The sequence below is a fragment of the Zonotrichia leucophrys genome, chromosome Z (assembly GCF_028769735.1).
Source record: "Zonotrichia leucophrys gambelii isolate GWCS_2022_RI chromosome Z, RI_Zleu_2.0, whole genome shotgun sequence".
NCBI classification, from domain to species: Eukaryota; Metazoa; Chordata; class Aves; order Passeriformes; family Passerellidae; genus Zonotrichia; species Zonotrichia leucophrys.
Window position 1 is genome coordinate 35,298,606 of NC_088200.1, and position 27,056 is coordinate 35,325,661.

At 37.8% G+C, this 27,056-nt stretch overlaps 1 protein-coding gene across 2 annotated transcripts; it reads left to right on the forward strand.

The window, feature by feature from the left end:
• On the forward strand, positions 1–27,015 carry WDR41 (WD repeat domain 41). 2 transcript variants are annotated; one of them, XM_064736313.1, is made up of 13 exons: positions 1–134; positions 4,087–4,202; positions 7,068–7,116; positions 8,837–8,968; positions 9,351–9,413; positions 9,880–9,991; positions 11,380–11,442; positions 13,191–13,301; positions 14,511–14,695; positions 17,487–17,608; positions 18,596–18,684; positions 22,211–22,344; positions 24,176–27,015. In XM_064736313.1, the coding sequence occupies exons 1-13, from the start codon at positions 84–86 to the stop codon at positions 24,326–24,328; spliced, it is 1,380 nt and encodes a 459-aa protein (XP_064592383.1). In that variant the 5' UTR covers positions 1–83; the 3' UTR covers positions 24,329–27,015. The 2 variants fall into 2 exon arrangements, with proteins under 2 accessions (XP_064592383.1, XP_064592384.1); XM_064736314.1 differs by lacking the exon at positions 1–134 and adding an exon at positions 1,371–1,418.
• The last annotated feature ends 41 nt before the right edge of the window (positions 27,016–27,056 follow it).

A 27,056-nucleotide genomic window follows, 5' to 3' on the forward strand; every position in this document is an offset into this window, starting at 1 on the left:
TTGAGCAGCCTGTCCGTCAGGTGGCGCCCCGCGGGTGCCGCAGGAGAGCTCGCGCCGGCCCCGCGCCCGCTCTCCATCTCTCCATGCTGCGCTGGCTGATCGGTGGCGGCCGGGAGCCGCAGGGCTTGGCCGAGGTGAGACGGCTCTCTGCGGAGCCCTGCGCTTGGGGCTGGTGGTGCCGTGAGGTCGGGATGCGCTGGGCCGTGGCCTTTCCCGCTAGGTGGGTGTTGGCCCCGGGATGCGCCGTGCTCCCGGCCGGGTCTCGGCCTGCGAGGCCGTCGGACTGACAGAACGGATTACGGGTGTCCTGGAAGAGAAACAGGGGAGCTGGGAAAGCACGGAGACGAACCTCAAGGCCTTCGTCTAGGTTTGGGCACTTGAGTTCAAGGAGGACATTGAGGTGCTAGAACGTGTCGGGAGAAGGGGAACAGAGATGGTGCCGGGTTTGGACCACAAGTCCTGGGTGGAGTAGTTGAGGGAGCTCGGTTGGTTTTTATTCTGGGAACCGGGAAGCTCAGGAGAGATATTGTCCCTCTCTCCAACTACCTGAAAAGAGGGAGTAGCCCTGGGGGTTGGTGTCTCGTCCCAAGCAACCAGTGACAGGATGAGGACACAAGTCTCAAGCCGCACCAGGGGGGATTCAGGCTGAGCATCAGAAATAATTTCTTCACAGAAAGAGTGATTGGATATTGGAATGGAGTGCTCAGGGAGGTAGTGGAATCACCATCCTTCGAAGTGTTTAAGGACTGGACTTGGCACTTGGTGCCGTGGTCTAATTGACAAGGTGGTGTTTATCATAGGCTGGGCTCGTTCTCAGGCGTCTTTTCAAACCTAATTGATTCTGTGAGCAGCAGAACGACCGAGCCAAGCTCCTGCTTTGCGGGAGTTATGGTGTGTAGCTTTCATGCAGTTCTTGCAAGTTCTGCTTTCAAGACTCTTGAGGTCGATAATGTAAGTTATAGGCAGTAAGTTGTTATTTATGTGTCACAGCAGTTTGTAGTAGCTTACCAGCATTTCTTCTTAGTACCTCATCCATGAAATATGCCTTGTTGTGGAGTGTACTATACAGTGACATCCTTGCTGCTGCTCAGATTAAGAGTGATGTTACTGGATTAGACGGAGAAATTTCTGGAATTTTCGTGTCTCTGAGTCTGCTGTAGTTCTCAGCATGGATTTAACAAGAGTTAATTAAAAGTATTGCTGTGCTCCATGCACTTAGTGCTTTTGTAATCTAGGCATGTATGAGGAAATAATTATTTTTCAGCTGCTGTTCATGAGCAAGTTATGCCAATATTATGGTTTACTTTAAAGGTCAGTACTTAATTTGGGTCTGCACCAGGTTGGAATGATGATGTGTGGAAATACCTCTGACTTTTGTCATCGGTCAAAATGCCAGTTGGATGCAGTCACATTTGCAGGTTTGTGTGCAGTTGTTTTTAGAAGGAGGATAGGAAATACGATGCAGTTTTCTAAGACGTTCTAGAAAACCGCATTATTGTGTGTCCCTCAAAGTTTGACTTCAGCTTTGGTTTATATACTGTGATTTAATAAAGCATGAGCATAAATCAAGGTGTGGCCCGCTTCTTCCATTCTGCCATTAATGCTTCGGTTAAATCCAATCCACAGGACTTTTGTTCTCATTGTTTTACTCTCACAGAGTTGTGGAACAATAGTACTAATTTTGCTTCTCAGCTGAAAATCTGAAGAACAAGTATTCCTGAGGGTTAGTCCCTAGACTTTTCCCGCCCTGCATGGTGTAATATTGTTTCATTTAATTATCTTCATCACCATTAGTTCTTCAATAGGTAGGAAAGCCCACAGCAGTGTGTGAGCTATGGACTTACAGTGCTTGTTTCCTGTGCTGTGACTTCAGGCAGGTGTGTTAGAGTGGCATTGCACTGGGTGAATAGAGGAAGCCTCTGGCAAAGCTGTCCTAAGTTTGTGAGATGGGAATTTCTCCTTACTTGTTTCTTTATTTTTTGTGTTTAAACTGTGGGATCAGAATCTCTTCAGTTGGTGGCCAGCCATGGTGTTATCTCAGTCATGGTGGCTCTGGTGGTGGGAGCACTTCAGTGCAGGAGCATCATGGTCTATAGGAGTTGATCTGTCATGCTCCATGATCCATAGATCAGTATTCCTGTGTGCTCTCGTATCTGTGTTTTTCATGACTAGCTTCTGAAAATCCTACTTTTTAAATGCTTCACATCTTGGGAAGTTTTGAGGTTGACATGAATTTTTTTTTTCCTGATTACTGTAATGTTACTTGCAGGTCAGGCATAAAAGTATGCATGTTGGGAATAGATTCCATTAACATCAGTGTCCAGATTTTACCTCCAGAAATTTGGTGTTGGTACAGGAGAGTCCAGTTAGTAGTTTGTATAAAAAAATAAATTTATTCAGAGAAAGAACATTCATGTAACCCAACACTTGGGTAAATATTAATGAAAATCTGAAGAGAGCATAACTTGTTGTATGACATTTCTGGGGAAAAAGATGTTATTTTGTTCTCATATATAAGTGCCTTGTCAGCCCTGTAATTTTAAGTATTCACAGGCATTGTTAGAATTAAGATCAGACATATTGTTCAAAAGAAATAACACCATCTTGTATTGAATAGGAAGCAACATCAGACTGTACAATTGGGATGTTAATGATACCAATTCTGAGTTTTTCAGAATGGTGTTAAAATTGTTTCCTGAATGTTTGTTTTCTGACTGTAGTATTGGTATACTGAGATTTCCTTAGGATTTTTAGAACTCTTATTTTTTTAAAGGAGTGTTTTGATTAGCTTATAATGGATGAACTCCAAGTTAATTAATTTTGTTGTTACAGCCATGCAGATTCTGCCTGCATTATTTTAAAGGGGAACTTCTGTTCTCATGTGATTGAACAAAATGAGGAACAGTTGCTTCATGAATTGCATCAGGTAGCACAAAAGCAATATAAAATCACAAGGGCTTCATTTAAAATTAAGAACTCTTCACTTTTAAAATAACAACAGGTTTATTTCCATCCATATTTATTAACTATGTTGTTATTAATTCCCAAGGAATAATATCATAGTACCAATATCAAAGTAATAGAAAATAATTTATTAATCCTGCAAGAAAAAGTTCAAGTTTCTGAGGATGACAAGTTTGTCTTTCATGTGGTGTTACCTGTCATGTGATGGATGTTGCACAGTGTTCTGTAGTTGCTGTTTTTACAATGTTGAAATTCTCAAAGAAAGGACAATCTTGGAAATAGCGTCTTGTTGACTCTTGTGTAAAATAAACCTAGAAGGGAGAGAGTGCTGTCACTGTTTAGATGGTTAAAAAAAAAGTCTGTCAAGTTGTTTCAGAATGTTTAAGATCTTAATTACAAAAAGGTTGTCTTGAAATAAAATGATGATTGAAATTGGCAGAACTATTCTGCCTTAAAAATGCAGCTGTATGCAGTATTTTATTGACCCTGCCTAGTGATCAGCTTGCTCCAAGTGATTGATTGTTCTTTTAATTAATAGTCTAGTTGGGGGTAATTGCAGATGCTGTTCTATAAAATGATTAATCATTCTCTATATTTTTTAAGCAGTTTGCTGTGGTATTTTGTGAATAGAATACCAGTGGGTGATTTACATATTATGCAACAGAACAGTATTTGTTCTTGTTTGTTTTAAATATGTTGTCTTTATATAAGATTTTGACATTGAACAGTAGATGAAAGATATGAGAGGTTCACAGCCATCTCGTAAGAGGTGTAATTTAATGAAAAAATGAATGTATGGTGAATTGAGTCATGAAGCTGGCTTCACACAACAGCTTATAATTGAGCTGGGTTTCATCTCACTGTATCAGCGATTAAATGGGTACAGAATGTTTTTGTTGAGAAGAAAATGCTGTATCGTAATTTAAAATACAGTCTATAGAAAGCTATTATTTATATGAAATAACAGGAAATTATATTTTATTATGATTTTCATTAAGGCAAAATGGTATTTCAGAAACTTTGCAGATGGGTCTGTATGTAGACTGTTAGACATCACAAAGACCTGATGAAAATAATTATGTTAATACAAAATAAATTTACTTCCTTTTTTATGAATTTTAGAAATCCTCTGTACAGACAATTGGTGAAGAACAAATACAGAATCCTTACACGGAGCTCCTTGTGTTGAAAGGTCATCAAGATATAGTGCGATTTCTAGTGCAAATAGATGATTGCAGGTATGAAATGCCATTTCAAGTTGTTTCACAGTGTCCTTGGCAATATGTTTGTAAAAATGTAGTAACATTTTAATCCTGTGTTTTTACTTTTGGGGGTGAGAGCTGGAAAAACTGGTCGAGGGATGAATACTCCCTTTTCTTGCTATGTTACTGTATCTTTTAGCTTCTTTTTAAGTCTTATTTTAATGAGAAAATAATGGTCATTATGTTACATTTCTCAGTACAGTTTCATTTGTTGTAAGAATTGCCTTTAGCTAATTCATCTGTTCTTTTTCAGTTTATTCCTGGTCTGAGTGCTGCCTTCTGTACATGCATAGATTCTTGCAGGACAATATGCGGTCTGCTGCTGCTCTCACAGGATGCATGTGTCCTGTGTTTCTGAATTGAGGATAGCCGTTGTTTTACCTTGTGGCTCTACAAAAGAGTGTAATAGACTCCTACAGATGTGCTGTTGAATTGGACATGACATCTTCAACAATGAGTGTTGCTTTTTTTTCTGATCTTTTGTTGCACTTCTTTTGATGCTATAGTGCTAAATTCACTTGAGCTTTGGTTAATACAATTTTTTTAGCTTTGCAAGATTTAAAGTTTTAGCTGCTTTATTCAGAATGACTGCTTAGTTTCAAAAGTCACTGTATGCCTGCCCTCTGCGTTACATGTCTCTTCCAGTTTGATCTGGTTTGACTTGGTATGCTTCTTTGAAACTGATACTTCCTTTGTTTCTCTCCTTCAGGTTTCAGCTATATGCACCTTTCTGTATATTTCCTAACAATCTCTATCTGTAACTTCTGAAGACTGAGTTATCTGTCTTCTGAAGACAGAGTTATCTAAAAGCTGGAAAACTGGTTAAGAAGATGAAATAATTGTATTTGGAAGTGTGACTGAGAGAATGAATTATGATAGTTGTACATTACAAACTAGTTTCTGTTCTAGTTTTATCTAAATTTACCTTGCATGTTCTTTAATTTAACATAATTCTATGAGAGAGGGAATAATTTTCTGCTTTAAAAGTAAGGTTGTAGAGTCTTTATTCAATCATAAAATGTAGGACTCTTGACTGATGTGGAGAATTAAATAGAAAATGTTAGTGTCTAAGAACATAAGTAATAGGCGAGATTAGTTCTGTTAAGGAGATGTAGTAATTTATATCTTTTACTGATTAGACATACAGAAGGGAAATTGTAGTATAGTCATCAATACACTGCATGAAGTTAACATGGCCTAGAGTTTGTTTTATATCAAATAGGTGTTTTGTGATGGAAGAGTCTGAAGATTCTCTTCCTCCCCATGCACATTGATTGGAAGAGACCTTGCTAGTGGTCTCTTCCAGTTCAGAAATGCTCACGGAATCTTATTTTCTAATATTATATATATCTCTATATATACATAAATAAAATTTCACAGAAGACTCCATGGAGGATTTTTAGCTTGCCACTTTTTATTTTAAATGTTATATATCTATATATCTATATATATATATGTCAGGAAAGTTACATGCATTTTTATAACATTTATTTTTCTGTGTAGTAGTCCACCAGAAGATTCATATAAAAATGGAAGAATCTTGTATGGTTTCTTTGGTCTTTTTTTTCCCAGCTTAGTAAAATAACCCTTTATCAAAGTCTGTTTTTCTCAAATGTAAACTGAATATATGTAATTCATCTTTGTAGAAACACCACAGTATTCTTAGCTTGCACATGCAGTCTTATAAAAAGAAGTCTTTTTCCATTTTGGGCTTTGTTATTTGGTGGCAGGTAAATTACTAAAGCTAAAATAATGATAATCATTGTAAAACTAAAGCTTTAGTGGTGATGTTTAAGATAGGTTGTGAAATAGTATATGGATAATGAGTGAATTGTACAGCTGGTTAGTATTCTGAGAGTTTGAGGAGTTTTATAGAGTTGTTTCAGTTGTTACTGGCAGTAATTCTAAATTCTATTTATCAAGAATATGGTATTTTCTATGTTGTTAAACGCATGATAATATTTTTCACTTGATTCTTTTCCGTAGGACTAGTATTGTTACTCAAGCTTCTGAAATGTTTTTGTTTAGTTTCTGCAGCTGTTCCATTGTGTGGTTTTTGTCAACTATTGTAAGCCAAGTTTCACGCTTCAGGTCTTTAGATAATGTCATCTTAGTGAGAATTTTACAGAAGGATTTTCTTGTTTTCTCAGTGGCTCAGCTAAAACCAGTGAGTGGAAAATTTTCTCATATTGGTTTTTGAAGATACTAAATAAATCCTCTATGAATGTAACAGAAAGCTGGTTGGTTTTTTGGGGTTTTTTCTTCTTTGCTCTTGTACTTTTTAAACATGAAGTAAGGCTCATATTGATTGGAAGATCACTAAAGAAGGCTAAGCCTCAGCAAGAGTCTTCCAAAAACTGGACTGAGATAAAATTGCAAGTAATACTCTAGCCTTTGACACATTAAATTAAACAGAGTTCCTAGATTTTTTTTTTTATCATTTGACCATTCTTTGCTCCTTCAGGAAACAGATAAGGTTATAGATGATGGTGATCATGACTGGAAAAGACTGAGGTGACCCATGAAGACATTTTATAACACTATTGGAATTCTTAAGTCTTGTTTTTATATTAGGTATATGTTGATAATCACCTATTTAAATACACTATTTCAGTTTAGAAACTGTAATTAGGATTTACAAATGCATGTTTATAAATACACTATTTCAGTTTGAAACTGTAATTAGGATTTAAAAAGCATGGTTATTCTTTAAAGACTGAATCTGATATATCTTGTAAACATTTTTAGTTCTGTAAGTATTGACTGTTTTTCCATTACATTATGCTATAATGAAGTTTTCAGTTTGTTATGGTTCTTTGTTTGGTTTGTTTTTTTTTCCAGGTTTGCATCTGCAGGAGACGATGGAATCATATTTCTGTGGAATGCTGAGGTGAGCTGTCTTTTTTAGGGGTGGCTTGTGTGCTCTGGACAGGGTAGAAGTAGAGAAGAGGTGAAAATGTCTAGGAACAAAAAAAGTGGAATAAATAAGAATTGCTGCAGAGCTACTGTTTGAAAATGTTTTTCTGTTTTAAAAGCAGGAATGTGAAGTTGTGACTTTAGTGACTCTTTGAAAGTATGTTCTGTGTTTGCTGTAAATGCTGAAATACTGACTAGTTACTCAACAAATTTGTAGGAAGATCCCAAATTTGCCAGGATTTTTTAATACATAAAAAAAAATATATCTTACACATATAAGATTATGTATAAGATATCTTATATGTATCTTATATGTATATCTTATACATGTAAGATTTAAAAACATTTTAGTCACCCTGTTAGTAATCTCTCTTTAGTATGACTGATTAATGGAGAGCTATCACAAAATTGTATTTTAAAGGTAGCAAAGTCAGTAGGAATTAAACATTTCATACCATGCATGAACATGCCCTTAATTGCTTGCTGTGATAAAGGTCTTACAACTTTTGAAAACCTTAATAAGACATTAGTTTTATCATACAAATAGTGCTCTGTAAGTGTGACACCTGCTGTTTTGCTCTACTGCTCTGTTTCTCCATGTCATTGACAACACTGTAGAGAACCGATGAATATTAGACCTAGGTTAAGAAAGTCTAGTATATGAGTTACATTGTTTGGTAAGAAGTATGAAGGGTCTGCAGTGTATCAGTCATTCAACTGAGGAAGAAAAAATTCCAGACTTTAAATTTTCTTTTAAATCTTCTGAAAAATTTTGGTGACACTTATAGTGGTCAGAAGGAGAGACTTAAAACTTTTCTTTTGAGCAGTTTCCGCCTAGTGCTTTGCTGGTTTTGAAAGCCTTTTATAATTCTATAATTGTATAATTTGTAAAAGTAAAGGGATTTTAATATTAAAACCCATGTGTGTGTATATATATGCCCAGTGTTCTGAGCAGCTTGTAAACATAAAACTCATTTGGATATCCAGCTTTATGAACCGAGTTCTGTTTTCTATTTCTGTAGGACATCTATTGTGTTTGTTAAAGCAAATCTTTGCACTTTTAATTTAAAATATTAATCCACATCTCTCAAGAAATTTGCAGTTAAAATTACCCTGTATTTTAGCTTTATGCTTGAAATGCTGATTTGTTTCTGCATGTTTGTTTGTAGGGTTTTTCCATTTAACTAAAATGTTAGTAGAAGTAGCTCTAGTTGACTAAAGCACCCACTTGAATCTATAGACAATGTGCATAGTAAATAAATCTGGCAGGAGGTTGGCCATAAATATAGGTCAGGTTTTTCCAGTAGTTAAAATTAAAAAAAATACATTTTCAATTAAGGGTTTGTCAACAAATCTGAATTGGTGTAGGATTTATTAAGAAGGATGATTAGCCAATATTTGCCTTAAAATTAAATGAGTTTTAATTGTGTTCTTAAGGGCTTTTAGAGTTTTTTTACTCAGAGGATAATTTCCATTATGTACTACTTCTTTAAACTTACCCATAGTGTGTTATTTCATTTAAGGTCTTGAACAGTACTGAAGGTAGTAAGGAGAAAATCCTTAAATTTCTTTAGAAAGGGAAATTTTAAACTCATAGTAATTCTTGCTTTAAAAAGTTATTTAATACCTATATTTTCTGCTATTGTAGGCATTTTCCTATTTTAACCGTAGTTTTCAATGTTTTTATTTTTCAGACTGGAGAAAAACTTCATGAACTTCATGGGCACACACACAAAATTACAGCTATAGCACCATTTTCTTCATCAGATGTTGCTGAAGAAAAAACTAATTTGATTATAACAGCATCAGCTGATAGAACAGTTATTGTATCCTTTGATCTGGAGGGAATTTAAAATTCTGTGGACCTTTTGTCGCTTTTACTTCTAAAGATAGCTACAGCCCATCTCAAAACTTTAAGTCTACCCATACCCACTGGGTGTAATTGGATTACACAGGGGTTTCACTAGTTATCGTTCACATGTAGATAGATCCCTTGCCAAAAAAAATGAATCCATAACAGGCGTTTTATGAATATAAATATTTGGCCTTTATGAATGTATAATTTAGGACGAATATTGAGAAGACTGTCAGGGTTTGGGAGACTGAGTCTCTGCATACCTCTCTCCTAATATGTCATTTAGTTACCAAAACAGCATTTTCATTTATGATACATAGAACCCTTTCAGTTTCCTTAATGAATAAAGACAGGTTTGGGACTGCACTAGTGGCAGACAGGTTCAAAAAGTGTCATGTTTCCATTCTACTGTAAAGGTACTGAAGAATGAATTCCTATGAATGTCTGTTGTTTTGTTTTATACATTAAGCTATCATGTCTGGATCATGGGTCATGTGGGCAGGTGTGTTAGAATGAATGGCATTGTGTTATTTAAGAATAGGTGCATAATGGCTGAGAAGTGGGCATAATTCTTAATTTGGTTTTGGATAATACCTCAGTTAATACCTCAGTTTTCTTTTTGAGAGTAGGTACATCTAAGGTAGTGGTGTGACTTGGTTTTATTACTGTGTTGGAAAAGGCAGCCTACAACATTTAAAGTTTTTGTACTGTTGATGAAAAATTTAACATATTAGTGTGTAATTAAATACGTATTTCTCAGAGACTTTGATACTGTATTTCATAGTACTTACAGATTTATCTAACTAAAGCTCATGATCATTTCACTGAAAAATTCTCTGAAGAACTTTTGCAGGAGACATATATCTGTTTTTTGTTCTGCAGTGTTTGACAGTTCTTCAGAGACTCAATGTATGGCTGTCTGGAGGGAGTGATCTATGTGTTTGGAACCAAAAATTAGATCTCTTGTGTAAGACCAGTCATCTTACTGATGCAGGTAAAAATGGAAATTACTCATTATAGCTGTTAAAGTGCAAGTAAAATTGATCTGTATAATGATGCAAAACCAACTTGGCAAATTCATTTTAATTCTAATGATAACATTATGTATTACAGCCACTCTTTATTTTTTTAAATGTCAAATTTAATAGTTTCTGAACTAAGACCGCTTTTAATGTTCTGTGCTGTGTGAATTTTAGAATATCTCAGTTCTCAGTAACTAGTACAGTACATTATCTTGGACTACAGGGCTAGAGCTCAGATGCTGATTTATGTGTTTGCTGTAACATGTACCAGATCCTTTGACTGGCTTTTTGTCTGATTGAGTGGGTGTTTTATTATATTTCTAGAGTGAAAATTTGTAATAGCAGAGCAGTAAAGATTACTTTTTTATTGTTAAGAATCAGTACTTTTGATGTAGAAAATGCATGTTTTGATAGGAATATAATAGGAATATATATTCCTATAATCGGAATATAACATGTTATATAGGAATATAACGTTTCGATAGGAAAATCACTGTCAGTCATGCTTTTCTGTTAATAAACTTCAATATTATCTGTCCATGTGGAGAAAATTTTTCATGTTATTGCTGTACTTTACCAAGATGCTTACAAAGCTGTGAATCACATTCAAAGGTGGAACTGATATTGGCCTTATTTTTGTCATAGAATAAAGTAGTGGTAGGCAAAGCCTCCTAAATCCTTGAGGGTATTAATACTTCTTTTGTTTCAATGTGAAATGTCATGCTAAATACCAGTTGGACTGCGGTGCGTAGTATGGAGTGCTATTGAAACTTTGATACAAGGAATCAACGGAATGTGTGGCATGGGCCCTCTCTTCTGTCCTAATCACTGACTTCCTTTGTGGGGAAAGAGGTTGCTTATTCCTTGGGGAATTTTCTTCTAATGGTGCTTTGGCAAAGAGTGGGGAAATTTTGTGCAGGATGAAAACAGATGATAGCAAACTGGGCATTTTATCATATGCTTTATTCTTCTTTTTCTTGCTCTGCATGTTATTGGTTTTGGTATGATTTTGGTGATTTTGGTACAGCCTGTGTTTAGGGCCGCAGTAATTGTCATGGTGTTTTTAATACTGTCCAGCATTAGAACGTAAATATCTTAATTGTATTTAAAATAAAAAGATCATTTAATTTCAGCTTCACCACAAGTTTGATGTTCAGAATTCTGCTTGGTTCAGACCAAAACTCCTGATCTTACCTCTGTTTGAGATAAACTGTTCATTTCTGATGCCATTTAACTTAAGTCAATAGACTTTGGTTTTGTAAGTGGAAAGTAGATTGTTAAGAATTTTATTAATAAAGAATTAGCAGTTTGTTGTGCTTTCTTGTGATCAATAAATATTCTTTTCCCCCTTTTTTCAAAGGCATCAGTGCTTTGGTTGAATTGCCCAAAAATTGTGTTGCAGCAGCAGTTGGCAAAGAGCTAAGTGAGTATCTTGCATTTTCCAGTGTTCATGCTCCTTCATAAGAGCTGCTTATCAGAGATATGTGTGAAGAGCACTGTGCTGAAATTGTATAAGAAAAGTAAATGGTATTAGGGTGTAGTCAGCAACGTTTTTTCTTTGACCATTGACAAAGAGGAGACTATTCTAATCTTACTCAAGAATTTTTGGAAATATGCATGACATACAAAACAAAATGTTTCTGTATTTAGAATTATAGAATCACTAAGATTGGGAAAGACCTCCAAGATCATTGAGTCTAAGGTTTGACCAGTCACCACCGTGTCAACTACCATAGAACTAAGTACCATATCCAGTGATTTCTTGAACACCTTCAGGGATGCTGATTGCTCCACGTCCCTAGGCAACCCATTCCAATGTCTAATTACCCTTTCAGTGGAGAGGTTCTTCCTGATGTCCAACCTGAACCTCCCCTTGAACAGCTTGAGGCCACTTCCTTTTCTCCTGTGACTTGTGGCCTGTGGGAAGAGGCCAATGCCTACTTTGGCATGACCTCCTCTCAGGTAGTTTTAGGAAGTGATAAGGTCTCCTTTTACTCCATGCTAAACAACCCAAGCTCTTGTCTCATAAGACTTGTACTCCAGACCCTTCACCAACTCTGTTGGTATTCTGTGGACACACTTCAGCACCTCAATATCTTTCTTGTCATGAGGGACCCAGAACTGAGCACAGAACTTGAGGTGTCGCCTCAGGTGGCTGTTCTGGCCTCACCAGTGTGGAGTACAAGGGCACAGTTGCTTCTGTGGTCCTGCTGGCCACACTGTTGCTGATGCAGGCCAGGATGCCACTGGCCTTCTTGGCCGCCTTGGCACCCACTGACTCATGTTGGTCAAGCAGGACCTGCCTTTCTTAAACCCATGCTGTCTGGGCCTGATTCCGTGGTTGTCCTGTATGTGCTGTGTGATTACACTCAAGACAATTTGTTTCATCACTTTACCTGGCACTGGCGTTAGGCTGGCAGGCCTGTGGTTGCCTCCGTCCTCCTACAACCAGTTGTGTAGATGGACATCACATTAGCCAACCTCTATTTGACTGGGACCTTCCTGGTATACGAGGACTGATAAATGACAGAGATTGGCTTGGTGAGCTCTTCTGTCAGCTCCCTCAGTGTTAGTGCCACCTGTCCAGATCTGATTATGGCAATTGACATTTGTTCTTCTGGAGAAGGTCTGGAGTTGCTTACATGAGTTGTCAGATATTCAGATTCGCTAGAGCTTCCTTATCCTGGGATCTGAAGTATGAGGTATTGATGATCTCTAACTATCCAAGGCTATAATGAGTAGCTTTTATAGTACCCTTGAGATAGAAAAGAAATTCCAAGACTGATTAAAATAAAGTCTTAATTTCTGACAATATTCGTTGCTTTACTAGAGGATATTAAATTCATTGTTTTTGAATATTAATGTTTCACATAGATGAGTCTTCAAGAAAACATATTTCACTTTTAGTAACTTATCCATAAAGATGTCTGATACTTTTCACTTCTGGTGTTCACCAATTGTCTGAATATCAGAGTTACTAGGCTGAAGTGTTTATCCTGTATTTGCTGAGGCCTTAATGGTAACACTGAAGTAAGTGCTTCCTGTTTTTTGATTATAAGTGGCTTTTATATGGTCTCACAATGTTTAATTTGTGTCTCTGGAAATGTTGTTTTATTTGGACATAGCTCCATCTTATTCCAAATGAAAAAACTTATTTTTCTATCTTTGAAGTAATTTTTAGGCTGAGTGCTTCTAACAATGGATCTGAAGGTTGGAATATCCTTGAAGTAAAGCGCCTTGTTGACCATCAGGATAACATTTCATCATTAGTCAGTGTTAATGGTAAGAATAATTTTCTAATATTACTGGTTTTGTTAGTTACCAGTGGGATATTTCACCCATGGAGTTTTTATTTGAACCAAAGTTTTAGCTGGAGTGAAACTTAGTAACTAGTGGATTTACCTTTTTGTGTAGCTGCAAAGGTAGTGATGTGACAAAATACAATTTCTTTGTTTATGGATTAACAATGAAATGAAACCAGGTGAGTTGTAATGTAGAAGACTCAATGTCATTGATGGAGATGGAACTCTTGGTCTTTCTATTGTGAAAGTTAAAAATGCTACTTTTTTTGTCTTGTTCCTTCTTATTCTTAAAATGGGATATGCAGTGCCACGTCCCTTGCAGCTATCCTAAGGTAACTGGTGATTCTGAGTATGCAGATGTGGGCCTGCATGTAGAGCCTCTATAGAGAGGGTCTGGAAGCTGATATGATCTATGCTGCTCATTAGGGTAATACTGAACTAATACCTGAAATTCTGTCTGCTCTGCTGAAGGTACTGCTGGTGGGATAGAGAGTGTTTGTTTATCCTTGGCTGTAGCTGTGTCTGCCTGGCTGGCACAAAGAGGCTGTATTACTGAGGTAACAACAGGCTGGAAAAAAGAAAACTTGGGTTCTGTGGCACATGTTTCTGAGCTTAACTGTTGCCATTATTTTCTTCTGTTTGATTATGAAAGGAGAGCAGTGTTTGGCTTAAAAAGACAAGATGCTACCTGCATTAAATATTGTTGTAGAAGTTCCTTTCCATGTGTGATAAACGAAGTCATGAGCAGCTACTTCAATACTGCCATTAACTCATTCATTTAATTTGTGATCAGTATTTCTATTTAGGGCAAAGATGTACTTTGTTGTGTCTGGGGGATGTTGGGGGATGCTTCCCCAAGGAATAGAAGGGCTTTGTATGTAGAAATGAAGTTCAAATATTTGTACACACTTCTGGTGGCATTCCTTGCCTTTGCAACACTGTGCTGTGCACTGTGGCCAGTGAATGTTCTTCTTCCTGGTTCTAATTTTACATGAGCACTTGTCTGAGCTATGTCAGGTAATTAGATGAGTATTTACTCAAAGAGAGAGGTTTTTGTCCAGTCATTTATGCACTGCACATTGTACATTGCTTTATACATAAATGGGCTGTCTTTCTAGGGTTGTAGCTTTTTATAAATTTTTTTTTAATATAATGTGATTTCTATGTGTGTTTTTTTTTTCCCCTTCAGATTTGACTTTTGTGACAGGTTCTCATATAGGTGAGTTAATAGTTTGGGATGCGCTTGACTGGACAAAGCTGGCATCTGAGTGCAACTTCTGGGACTCCTCTGTCCATCCAGATGTACAACCAGAAATAAAGTTATCCCAAAGCCCACATGAAACTTCAGTTCAACACTTAACATCTGATGAGGAGGTAAAAAGCTTCAGAGTAAATTACTTTAAGTAAGTTAGGATGATCTTACCACAGAAGATTGAGTGGTTTATATTTTCAGTTTCCTTGTTATGATATGAGTGGTTTCTTTTAAATGTGCACAGCTATTTTATATGGTCAGTAGTTTTTATATAAAATATTTGCTGTTGACCTATATGAAGGGTTTAATATGTTGATGGTATGGAAACTAACATAATGGACTGTCACAGCAGCGTTTCTTTTTGACTAATAAAGATTTATTACTTGTTTAAAATACCACTAGAGAAAAGTAAAAATGGGTGTGTGTTTTGATGGCATCATCTTTTGTATTCCAGCTTCTGGAAATAATGTTTTCCCAGTAATGCACCTGTTTGATCAGTTACAGCTGAGGTTACTGTGAGAATACTATGGGGTACTATTTAAGAGCAGGCATATGTTTACGCTTACTAGTAAATCAGTATTGCTCTTTCTGTTCAGGGGACTATCCAGAATTATATACTCAAATGTTTCCAAGATCCTGTCTACTATAGTCATGCTTTAGGGATAAATTCTTGGTCAGAATACTCAGTTAGAACTCAGTTTCATACAGCAAGCACTAAAAATACTCAGGTTGGTATTTAATTTTGTGAAATGTTACCAACATTTCACAAAATTAAATGTGGCAAAATAAAAGATCTTTCATTGTTGAGTTACGCTGGGATTTTGTTTGGGGCATGTAGGTCCGTTTTTGAGAATGATTAAGAAAGAGATTAATGGAAATGGATTCAGATATATAAGCTGTAAAAACATAAAGGCTGTGGAAAAGCCTGAATAGAGGGTAAGGACCAAACAGTCACCTGACGCATTTGCCTCTTTCTGAATAGAAGTTTCCTAAAACACTGGAGTGAGAAATACTGTGGGAAGTTGGGGGGCTAAAAAGATGTGGCTGCCCTTAAAGGGGGGCTATATAGTGGTTTTGTTATCAATGCTTATTTCTACAATAAGCCAAAAATGAATTTTATTTAGGATAAGTCCTGTAATTTAGCTTCAGAACACTTTGATTCCATGCTTGAAAGCTACATATGATGTGTTTTAAGGGAGTAGGAAAGAATTTGAGGAAGGACAGAAGTTTTCAAAACATTCAGTGTGGAATCTGGGGCTCCTGTCTTCCGTTCATGAGACTGAACTAACTAAATAAATATGTGTGATTTTTTTTTTAATTGTGAGAGTTTTGAATGATGGGAAGAAAAGGTTGTTCTAGTATTACATACCAAAATACTGCTTTTAAGGTAGTCCTATCTGTATTGCAAAGCTCCTCAAGGAGCTTAAAGTGTGGTGCAGAAATGTATTTGTCTAAGATATTATTTTGTTATGTGCTATCTCAAAGCAGGCCACTGCTTTTCATGTTAAACAATAGTGTAAAATGTATGTTTTCTCTGTCTTCCAGACTTGGTGGTTAGGTAGTTGGAGAAGATACACTTGTCTAGTTTGACACTGGGCTTGTAGGCAAAACATGATTCAGAAAAAAATGGGATGGTAAAAGTTTTCAAAACTAGGGAACAGTGCTAAGGAATACATCTGCTCTTCTGGTATGTGTGTTTAGCTTGCCTATTGATAGAACTGTACAATTCATGCTTCATATGTTTTATTTTCTTGGATTTTGAGATGACCAGGATTTTTTCTTTATTTTGTGAATAAAGAAGAGTGCTCCATGAAGAGCATCTTTTGCAAAGCTGTAAGATTGTATGGCTCAAGTTGGAAGAGTTATGTGGAAAGCCATTGAATTTGAACCTTATGCAAAGCTAAGATAATGGGCTTAGTGGTTTGTTTTCTGTCTTGATTTCCTATTGGTGGTATCAGAAATCTGTTCAGCTTCAGTGCTCCCACAACAGATACACATAAGAGAAAAAAAAAGAATAAAAACCTGAACAAAGAGTTTTGAACAATGTCAAAACATTGATGAGTGTATACAGGAAATTTTAGTCGAAAGACCCTAGGCTACAAGTTGTACAAAATGTTGACAGACGTGCAATATTAATGTTTGGGTTGTGTAAATGGAAACTGGCTGTTCAGGGAAATGTTCCTAAACACTGTCATCTAAACAAGGCATGTTCAAAACTGCAAATATGTACTGAATGGAAACCTTTTGCACTCTTCTGGTACTGAATACTAATCATGTGTACATGCACAGGATTGTACACTTGTCCTCTGTAAGTTCATCAAAAGACATGAAACGGTCCAGGTCCAAAGATCTGTAAACTGTTTCGGGTGTCTTAGGGTCATGATGGTTATGAGGTGGAATGCCTGCAATCTTTTGAAGAAGAGCATTGATTGCAAAATGCAGTATTGCATAATACTTTGCTATGACAAGAGTTCCTTTTCTGAATTCAGTAGAGTTCAAATTCTTGAGCAAGGTCTCTTTATCCATCTCTGCCTTTAATTAAGAATAATAGTAGTTTTTCTTGATAAAACAAGGGCTTTTCAAAACATGGGACATTATTTTAGTGTAAGAACATGAGCATTTAATTACAGAAGTGTATTGATTGGTTGGTATCCTTAGTTTCTGCTTAGACTCTGAAGAACAGGATGAAAATACAAACATAAAATTACTGCTTATAAATATAGGATTATATCCCACATTTGCTTTTAAAAAATCCATCTCTTTTTATAACTTGCCAATTTCATATGTTTGAGGTAAAGCAATAACATGAGGATAGAAACAAGCTAGGTCATAGTATCATTGGAAATCCATTATATGCAAGGTGATTCTTCGGTATCTGTTTCTGTAAGTTGTTCTATTGAATTTTCTTTCCAGTGTGTGTTTGCTGCTGTTGGGAAAGGCATATACGTATATAATCTTCAAATGAAGCGTGTGATTGCCTGCCAGAGAACTGCTCATGACTCCTCTGTGCTGCACATTGAGAAGCTTCCAAACAGGTACAAAAAACATAGTACATTTTGTTAATGCAATAAAGAAAAGCAAAACCTGGAAGGGTGACTAGATACAGACTGCAAAGCTACATTGGATTTCTAGGGCAGGGACTTGATTTTCAGTTTGAGCTGCTTTTATTAGGTAGAGCTTGTTATCTGATTTTGCAAAATTTGTTATTGTAATTCAATGGGAAAACCTATATTTCCAGTATGACTGGTACACAGGCTGAAAATACCTCAGCTATTTTCAAAATGAGATTTGATGAAGCACTTTTGTTTGTATTGTGAAAATGTAGCTTAATGGCATTTTACTAATAGAAAGCAAAGGCATAGAGCATATATTTTTCATTAAATATTTTATAACACTTGAGGTGTTTTTACAAAAATTAATAAACTTGCCATTTCTGTTTCTTAGTGCAGAGTTTCTAGCTGGAACTTTTGGCAGCCAACTTGGACAAGTTGCTGCATATATATGTATATGCTGTAATATACCATAGATAATAGTACTAGATCCCGTTATGTTCTTGTTCAATGGGGCAAAATCTGCCAGAAGATAAAAACTGATGCCTTGGTCTTGTAACTGCATGTATGCTAAGCTGTTCTAAATGTGTAATGAAACAGAGTACCTTTCCTTTCATTATTCTTCTGTAAGAAAAATAGGGTTTTGCTTAATGAAAGTGAACTTACAGAAACGAGTTAGAGGAACTGTATTTGCAGAGTCTAGACTGGTTGTGTTTTGGTTTACATAGTGGTATGCTTTCAATATGGAGTTGAAAAGGTTTATTTTTTTCCACTTCTTCTAAATATCTGTTATACTTTGTTCTGCTACTAATTTTGTTTTCTGTGGAACATCTGTACACCCTGCTACATTTAAGAGTTCTAGTAAACTTGTATAGAACCTGAGGGACTTACTGTCTCTTTCATAGAGGCATCACAAGGTGATTTGCACAGGTAAGTATCCATGCTAGTGTTGCTTATCAACTGTTTTTACAGGCAGCTGATCTCCTGTTCAGAAGATGGCAGTGTGCGCATTTGGGAACTCAGAGAAAAGCAGCAGCTGCCAGCTGAACCAGTTCCGACAGGTTTGCTAGTAGTGGGGAGTGAAAGGAGCATTTAAAAACTCAGTATTTAACATATAGGAATAGAGAGGCTTTCGGGCATTGTAAAGAGTGATAATGTCTTGTGTTTAACCAGCTGATTACAGGTGTGGGAGGGAAGCTGAAGAGAGTGTGATTTCAAGTACTCCAAGATCTGATATGGGATGATAGAAGATCCAGCTGAAGCAATTCTGTGCCATAAGGCTTACTTACAGTTTACAGCTGTATGAGCCAGTTAAAAAAAAAAAAAACCTGACAAACCTTGATCCTTTCTTCCTTGTACCAAACAGTATTGAATTCTATACCGTACAAGAGTAAGGACCTTGTGATGAAAGCTTGCAGATAAGCAGCTGGGAGTGTTTTCCACATCTCCTCTTTGAATTTAGAATTATATTGGGACTTACAGTTTGGAACTGTATCCAAACTCACATACTGCCTCTGGGCACTGCAGTCCTCAGAGCTAGTTGATTGTGTTACAAGGAGCATTTTCCCCAAGTAAAGATATTCACAGAATCACAGAATGGGTAAGATTGAAAGGTTCTACAGTGAGTCATGTGGTCCAGCCTCCCTACTCAAACAGGGTGATCCTGGAACACATGGCAGAGGATTGTGTCCAGATGGTTTTAGAGTATTTCCAGTGAGGGAGACTCCACAACCTCTGGGCAACCTGTTCCATTGTTCAGTCACTGACACAGTAAAGGAGTTCTTCGTCTTATTCAGGTGGAACTTCCTGTGCATCAGTGTCTGCCAATTGCCTCTTCTCCTACTACTCAGCGCCTCTGAGAAGAGCCTGGTCCATTGTCTTAATACCTCTCTTCAGATATTGATAGGCATTGATGAGGTCCCCTCTCAAGGCTGATCAGGCTCAGTGTCTTCAGCCTATCCAGATGCTCCAGTCCTCTCATTATTTTTACAGCCTTCTGCTTGACCAGCTTGCTTGTCCTGGGAAGTCCAGAACTGGACACAGTGCTCCTGGGGACACCTTGCTAGGGCTGAGTACAGGGGCAGGATCACCTTCCATGACCTGCTGGCAATGCTCTTCCCAATGCCCCCCAGGATACCATTGGCATTCTTGGTCACAAGGACACACTGCTGGCTCATGGACAGCTTCTTGTCTACCAGGTTCTTCTCCACAGGGACCCCCAGGTTCTTTTCCACAGAGCTGCTCCCCAGCAGGTCAGCCCCAGGTGCCTGAGGCTGTTCCTCCCCACGTGCAGGACCCTTCATTTGCCTTTGTTGACTTTCAGTTGGTTCTTCTCTGCCCATCTCTCCCTTCTGAAGGGCTGCACAGCACTCCAGAGCATTGGCCATTCCTCCCAGCATTGTGTTCTCAGTGAATTTGCTGGGGAGACACATTCCACCTTTTACAAGCCAAGAATGGACAAGTTAAACAGTTCTGGGCCCAGTATTAAACCTTGCAGGACTCTGCCAGTGACAGGGCTCCAACTGTGCCACTGATTTTGAGCCACTGGGATCTGTTGTTCAGCCAGTTCTTGATCCACCTCACTGTATACTCATCCAGCCCACATCCCTGAGTTTGTCTGTGAGGATGTTCTGGGAGTCAGTGTTGTAATCCCTGCTGAAGTCAAGTAGACAGTATCCACTACTTTACCCTCATCCATCCAAGTAATTGTTTCATTGTAGAAGGCAAATAGGTCAGTCAAACATGGCTTACCTTTGTTGAACCTGTGCTGCCTGTTCCTGATCACCATCTTGTCATCCAGGTAGATAGAGATGGTCTCCAGAATTAAGTGCTCCATCACTTTCCCAGGGATTGAGGTGAGGCTGACAGGCTGGTAGATTCTCTTTTGAAGACCAGGGTGACATTTGCTTTCTTCCAGTCTTCAGCACCTCTCCTGATCTCCATGACCTTTTAAAGATGATCATGAGGAGCCTTGCAGTGGTGTCCACCAGCCCTCTGAGCGCTTGTGGATGCATCCACTCAGGGCTCATTGACTTGGAAATGTCAGGCTTGCCTAGATGGCTTCTAACCTAATTCTCCTTGACAAAGGGAAAGGCTTCCTTCCAGCATTCCTTTATCCTGGTCTCCTGGGTCAGAGAATACCGAGGGCTGGTCTTGTCACTGAGGACTGAAGCGAAGTACAGTACCTGACTTCTCCGCATTCTGGCCTGCAGGGTCCCTCCCTCCATTTAGGAACAGCCCTACATTATCCTTAGTTTTCATTTTGTTCTTGATGTATTTGAAGAAGCCCTTCTTGTCTTTGACACCCTTGGCCAGTTTAAATTCCAGATGGGTCTTGGCCTTCCTTGTCTCATTTTTACTTAGTCTTACAGCCTCTCTGTATTTTCAGCTGGCCTGACCCTGCTTCCATCTCCTGTGTATTTCCTGCTTATGCTTGAGTAATGACAGTTCCTTTGTAGTACTTGCTACTCTTCGTCCAGGCTCCCTTGCACACTGGCAGTTGGGATCTTTGACAGGTGCTCTGGACAGTATAGTTCATGTCAAGGACTGGGAACAGCAACACTATTGCTCTTCTGTTGGAATTTTTTTATTCAAGATGTGAATAATTTTCCTGGTGTATCTTGTTTACCTAGCTATTCATCTCTCGTTGGTAACTTTTGAAAATGTATTTTTACTGCCTAGGTTGATTTAGAAACACTTTTTCAGGAATATTCCATCTTCAGCATTGCTGGTGACAGCCTGATCTACACAGTGACAAGTGGTGTTTGGCTTCACATTATAAATTTATAACTTCAGTGAATTAAGATGTTTGGAAAAAACCTTAGGGAGATATTGCTGTTGATTTGCACTCTTTTTATTTTAGGGATCCCCTGAGAAGCTGTTCACCTCACCAGTTATCTCCCTTGAACCAGGGCCATGATTTAGCACAATTCTAGTTTTATGTGCTGATAGGGCTGAGGGAAGAATTGGGAATAAAGTCTGAACTGCGTTGTCAACAGAACCCAACCTTCTTACTTGTGTCAATACTGTTACACAGTTCTGGGGGCTGTGGCTGTGTACTTTTGTGCAATCTAAATGGAACATGTGAAGTACTGTCTACACTCCACATTTGCTGATAGTTTTTGCTGAAGGAAGGAGGCAATGAGCCAGCACTTAGATGCTGTAGTGCAGAACATACAGAGAAGAGATTGGTGCCTCATTTTTGTGCTCTTTGCACAAGTAACAATTTAGGTGGGCAGAGCAAAGATAAACACCTGCATAAACTTGTCCTGCATGTACCTTTGCTGTTCAGTTAATTCTTTTAGGAAGTCTTTGTATTTGTTCCTAAATCTGTATATTGTCTCATCCAAGTGTGTAATTGAGCATGTTATCTAAATTACATTGTGGCACAAGTAGCTATATTTCCTTCTTCTCTCAAGATGAATAATACAGATGCTAAAGAGCTGCACAGTACAGTGCTTCTGTCTTTGCCATGCAGAGTGTCCTGCTTTTAGATTTTATGTGGCTTTTGTAGTTCTCTCTTTAGCTAGAAGAAATAATTTGTATTTGTGATTTTTGTCAAAATAAGAGATTTTTTTCCCCTCTCAGGGTTTTTCAACATGTGGGGATTTGGAAGGACAAACAAGCAGGCAAACCAAGCTGCTAAGAAGATGCAGGAGAATACACCTGTGTATTTCTTGGAGCTGGTTGGTGATTTGATTGGTCATTCATCAGCTGTGCAGGTAGGTCAGCATTAGTAAGAATGAGAAAAAGTGAATGTTAGTAAGTAACATAAATTTGACAGTGTTTTTTGAGCTGTAACTTTTAACTGTCTGCCTCTGGAGGCTAGGAGCCTTTTGTGGTATTTTTAGTGCAGTGTGAAAACACTCAGTATACACACTGACTTAATATTCTAATGACAACTTGCTCACTGATGCCTGAGGACTGTGTTTGCACGTAAATGCTAGAGATAATCTGACAGAGTATTTGGCTTCATTTAGAGACTGCAGACAATACAGCTGGGAACGTGTACATGACCCAGATTTCATCTGAAGTTCACAATCTAAAGAAGGATTCCTACAAAAAAAACTGAAACCAAAACACACAGTGTTATTTCTTAACCCTCCATGCTGTGAGCATTAAGGAGGTCTTTTAACTTAAGCAGTACTATCAGTATTGTTCCATGCTTCTGTTTGCCTAAAATAGCAGGTGTTCATTTTAAATGGCATTTTCCCTCCACACTTTTCTGTCACAAGGTATTGGAGTAACAAAGCACTTTGTTACAGTGGACTTTTACACACGTTCTTGGCAGGAGCAGGGAGAAGGGCAGCCAGAAGGGGATAGCATGGTTCTTGAGTAGCTTTGCTCACAGGCATTCATGAGGCAGACTGGATTTCAGACTGCTGCTGCTAAAACCTGAAAGCTGTTCTTTAATAGCTAAGGTGAACCTTTCTGCTAAAGGGATTTCTTCAAGGCTCTCTTTCCCTTTCTGCCATCTTTCTTTTGAAAAACTGTTGGAGGGGGGTCTTAACCACTTGGAAGGTTGCTCTCTAAGCAAGGGGACATAGTGTGTAATTCAGCAAGAGAAGTAAAGAAGGTGAGAGGCATACATTGGGTCTTGGCTGAGATGCAGAGCAAAGGAGTAATGGAGGTGATGGTGGATGTGATTTCCTGCAGTGTTCTACATATGGAAAATTTTGGGATTTTTTAAACTCTGGGAATATGGGAGCTGTTGAGGAAGAAAATATCGAGTAGTGATGAAATGTGATGGCCAAGATGAGGACTTGGCAGACTATGTCTACTGGAACCCTGTAGCTATTAAGTGAGCATTCCCAGGGCAGGTAGGCTTTGGCCTGAATGCTTCCCCTAGACAGATCCCTTTAACAAACTGAAGAATTAGGGCATTGTGAGTATGCCATAGTGACATCACAGGTTCCATTGGCTGTCATGTGTGACTGCAGTTAGTGGTTAATCTTAGGCAGTCTTGTGATGATCTCAGAAGTCAGGGGTTAACTCATGATTTGTCAGCTCTATTGGTCTTGCAAAATCCTTCCTCTGGTGCTGTACTTCCCTCCAGTATTATGTTTCTTGCTTGTTTAACTTCCTCTGTGTGACTAGGCATGTGTCTGTCCCAGCTGTTTGTCCTTTGATCTTTCCAGGCCTGCTGCTAACTCTACTGTGTTGTAGGGGGGAGGGGGGACAGTGTACCTAGTGAACACAACACTTCTGTTCCCAAGAACCTAGATCAGAGTTTGTGCAAGTTGTTCACTCTTCTACTGCTGACTTGAAACAAGTTTCTTCAGAATTCTGTCCTTTAACTTACCTATCTATAAGTTAAGTTACCTATCACTGCTTTTTTAGACGGAGATCTTTCAGTATGAAGTGACTAAAGAGTTTGTTTCTGTGTAGCAATTTTATGGCATCTCTAACATACAGTATGTAATTTTGTATTCCTGTTTATAAGCAGAGGAATATCAGATACATATGTTTGTTTAGTCCAGCTATACACAAAATAATTAAGCAAGTTGACTATCTCATGCAAGCATTATGGTAATAATAGTTGTTTCATTGCAGATGTTCCTGTACTTTGGTGAACTGGGATTGGCTACATGCTCTGCTGACCACCTCATTATTTTGTGGAAGGATGGTGAACGAGAATCTAGCCTCCGCAGTTTAACACTATTTAAAAAATTGGCACAGAATGGTGATTTGCAGCTCAAACTTTAAATTGTTTGAATACAGGCTGTATATGTGTAAACTGGATGTGTTTTAAATATGAGTGTAAAGAATCTGGGAGTCTGACTTCTAGTAGAACTTACACTTAATGTCATGTGTTATATTGGAACTTCTCTTAGTTGCTACTCTTCTCAAAGGGGGATTTTGCATTTTGTTACACTCTGTCAGCAGAAATGGTGTTCTCTTGAAAGACTGAAGGTAATAATGACTCATTAAATAGTTTCTAGTATTATTCCAAATGTTTAAAATTATCATGAGTGAATGTCAAAATTAAGAATTGGGAAATACAGTAGATGGATCATAATTAAAGCAGTTGAGGGCATCCACAGTGCTATGTGCAGGAAGAAGGCATGGGAAGAAATCTGCAGCTTCCTGCTCAAATTTATTTCTATAAGCTGAACTTTCCTCACTGACGGCTCAGATTTGTGTGTATACAGAAAGCCTGAAAGAAAGCATTCTTAAATAGAAATTTTGCACTTCAAGTTAATATCCTGCATCAATAGTAAGGAAAAAAAAAAAGGTAGGTAATGCCAGTTTGTCAGGTTCTAATTTTTGGCAAACTGAGGTACACAGAAACTGTTTACTAGTAGTAGCTGAAGTTTCACTTGGGTTAGCCTACATTACTGGACTTTATACAGCATTACCATTACACCATTACCAAGTTTAGCATGCAGTGTGATTAGTTTAGCTTAGTCTTTCCATAGTGCATTCATCAAATTAAATTGTATCTAATAAAATGCATTTGCCTTACCATGAATTTTCAGAATCCTTTCTTAAGCAGTAGGAGTTGATATTTCAATAGTAGTGAAACTGTGTTTTGCCATATGAATACTAAATTCTCAACTGAAGTCTGACTGCAGAGAAAGCTGCATCAAGTTTGTAAGGTAAATAGTATTTCAGGGTTAAAAAAATAAGTAGCTCAGTGCACAGATACTAAGAGTCTGTGCTAACAATAGCTAAACAGGAGTAGGGAAAGAAATGCAAACTAAAACAAAGCCCAAACCACAGCAACAAAAACACAAAAGCAAAAAATCGAATCAACACACAAGCAAGTAAATAATCCCCTCTCCCCCCTCCCCTCTGTTGTTGCCAACAACAACAACAAAAAAAAAACAAACTGAAAAATGAAACAGTTAAACCCAGAAATGATACTAAGACAGCATGAGGAAGGACAATATAATGAGTGGTACATTACCATTTGAACAGAGAAGAGCTAGGGAAAAGGGAAAGTTTGGGAACTTAGTGGTCATAAAACTATGTAGAAGATGGTGCTACTATCCTCAGGTCTACTCAGGAGATACAGCACTTAAATGGTGTGGGAATAAGTCTTGTGCAACTTTTCAGTGCCATCTCTTCCCTTTGAATCACTGAGAATTGTTTTCAGTACAGGAAACTATGTGGCTCTAATTCCAGACCTCAGATACAGTGGCTCATGTAGGAAAGGCATTTGGATTACAGCTGAGGATAACATTCCTTTGGGTATATGGTATTAAACTTGAGAGAGGAAAGCATGTTAAGTTTACATTGCTTCAGCTTGTCTTCTTCAGCAGATTATGCATTTTTGGCTTACCCAGGAGAAGCTGGGGAGATAAAATGTCTCTTTGGATTTTTTTTGTTGTTTTAATTGCAGAATAACTATTTGGTTGTCTATAGTGCTTGTGTGTACACACTGTTATGACACCTTTACAGTGAAAGCTTATGAAACAGATTTTTTGGAGAGTCCCTGTTACCATCAATTATAACTACAGAGAAGGAAGGTCATATTTTTATAATGTCTTCTTCTAGCATGAGAACAGCTATTTCCTTTTTATTTGACTGCTGTTAAGTGAATACCTGGTAGAGAAACAGACCTTTTCAACTGTACAGTTCTAGTCACAAAATTCACTGTGCATTTTACAGGGATGTAACTCAGCTTTAAATAGTCCTACATGCAGGTGTAAATATTTGTATTTATCAAAAGTGCCATTGTTCTCAGATACACTCCATTGGCAGGAGATCTCCCAAGGGTCTCTTCTTTTAAAGATGGTTGACTTTGTTTTACAAATGAACTTTGAGTGTAACAAGAGAATAAATGAGTTTCTCACTTGCTGTTGGGAGATGCAGTGAGCAGAATTATGCTGACCTGATGAGAATTTTACATCTAACTGATGTCCTAAATATTTTTCCACCTTGCAGTAACACTGAATTCCATACGTTCACGTCATGGAAGCAAATATCTTTGTCTGACCTACTCTTAATACTTCTACAACTGTGAGGTGGCTGTTTTTACATCTGTGCACTGACAACAGCATGAAACAAGCAGCTGTTAGTAAACTGGACTAGTCTAGGAGATCTGACACAACTGGCAGATTATGATTAATCTGTGCTGATTTGTTTTGCTATTAAAGAGGACCTATATCCACCCAATTTTTTTCTTTTATTTATTTATTTCAAATTTTTTTCCTTTATCTGACTGTGGGAAGAAACACAAGATCCTGCAACATATATATTGATTCTGTATTAATGCCTTCGCCTCAGTTCTGGTTCACAAGTAGAACTTTATTTTTTTTGATGCCTTCCGCTGTTGACATTTTGTTCTGTGTGACAGAAGTGTGACAAAAATTATGAATTAAATGTTTTACATGGATATGGTCTTACAATGTTGCTACATTTAACAGATTAAATTAACAAAGCTTAAATCTTGGGAAATTCTTTCTTCTGATGCAAGCTGCACTGAATG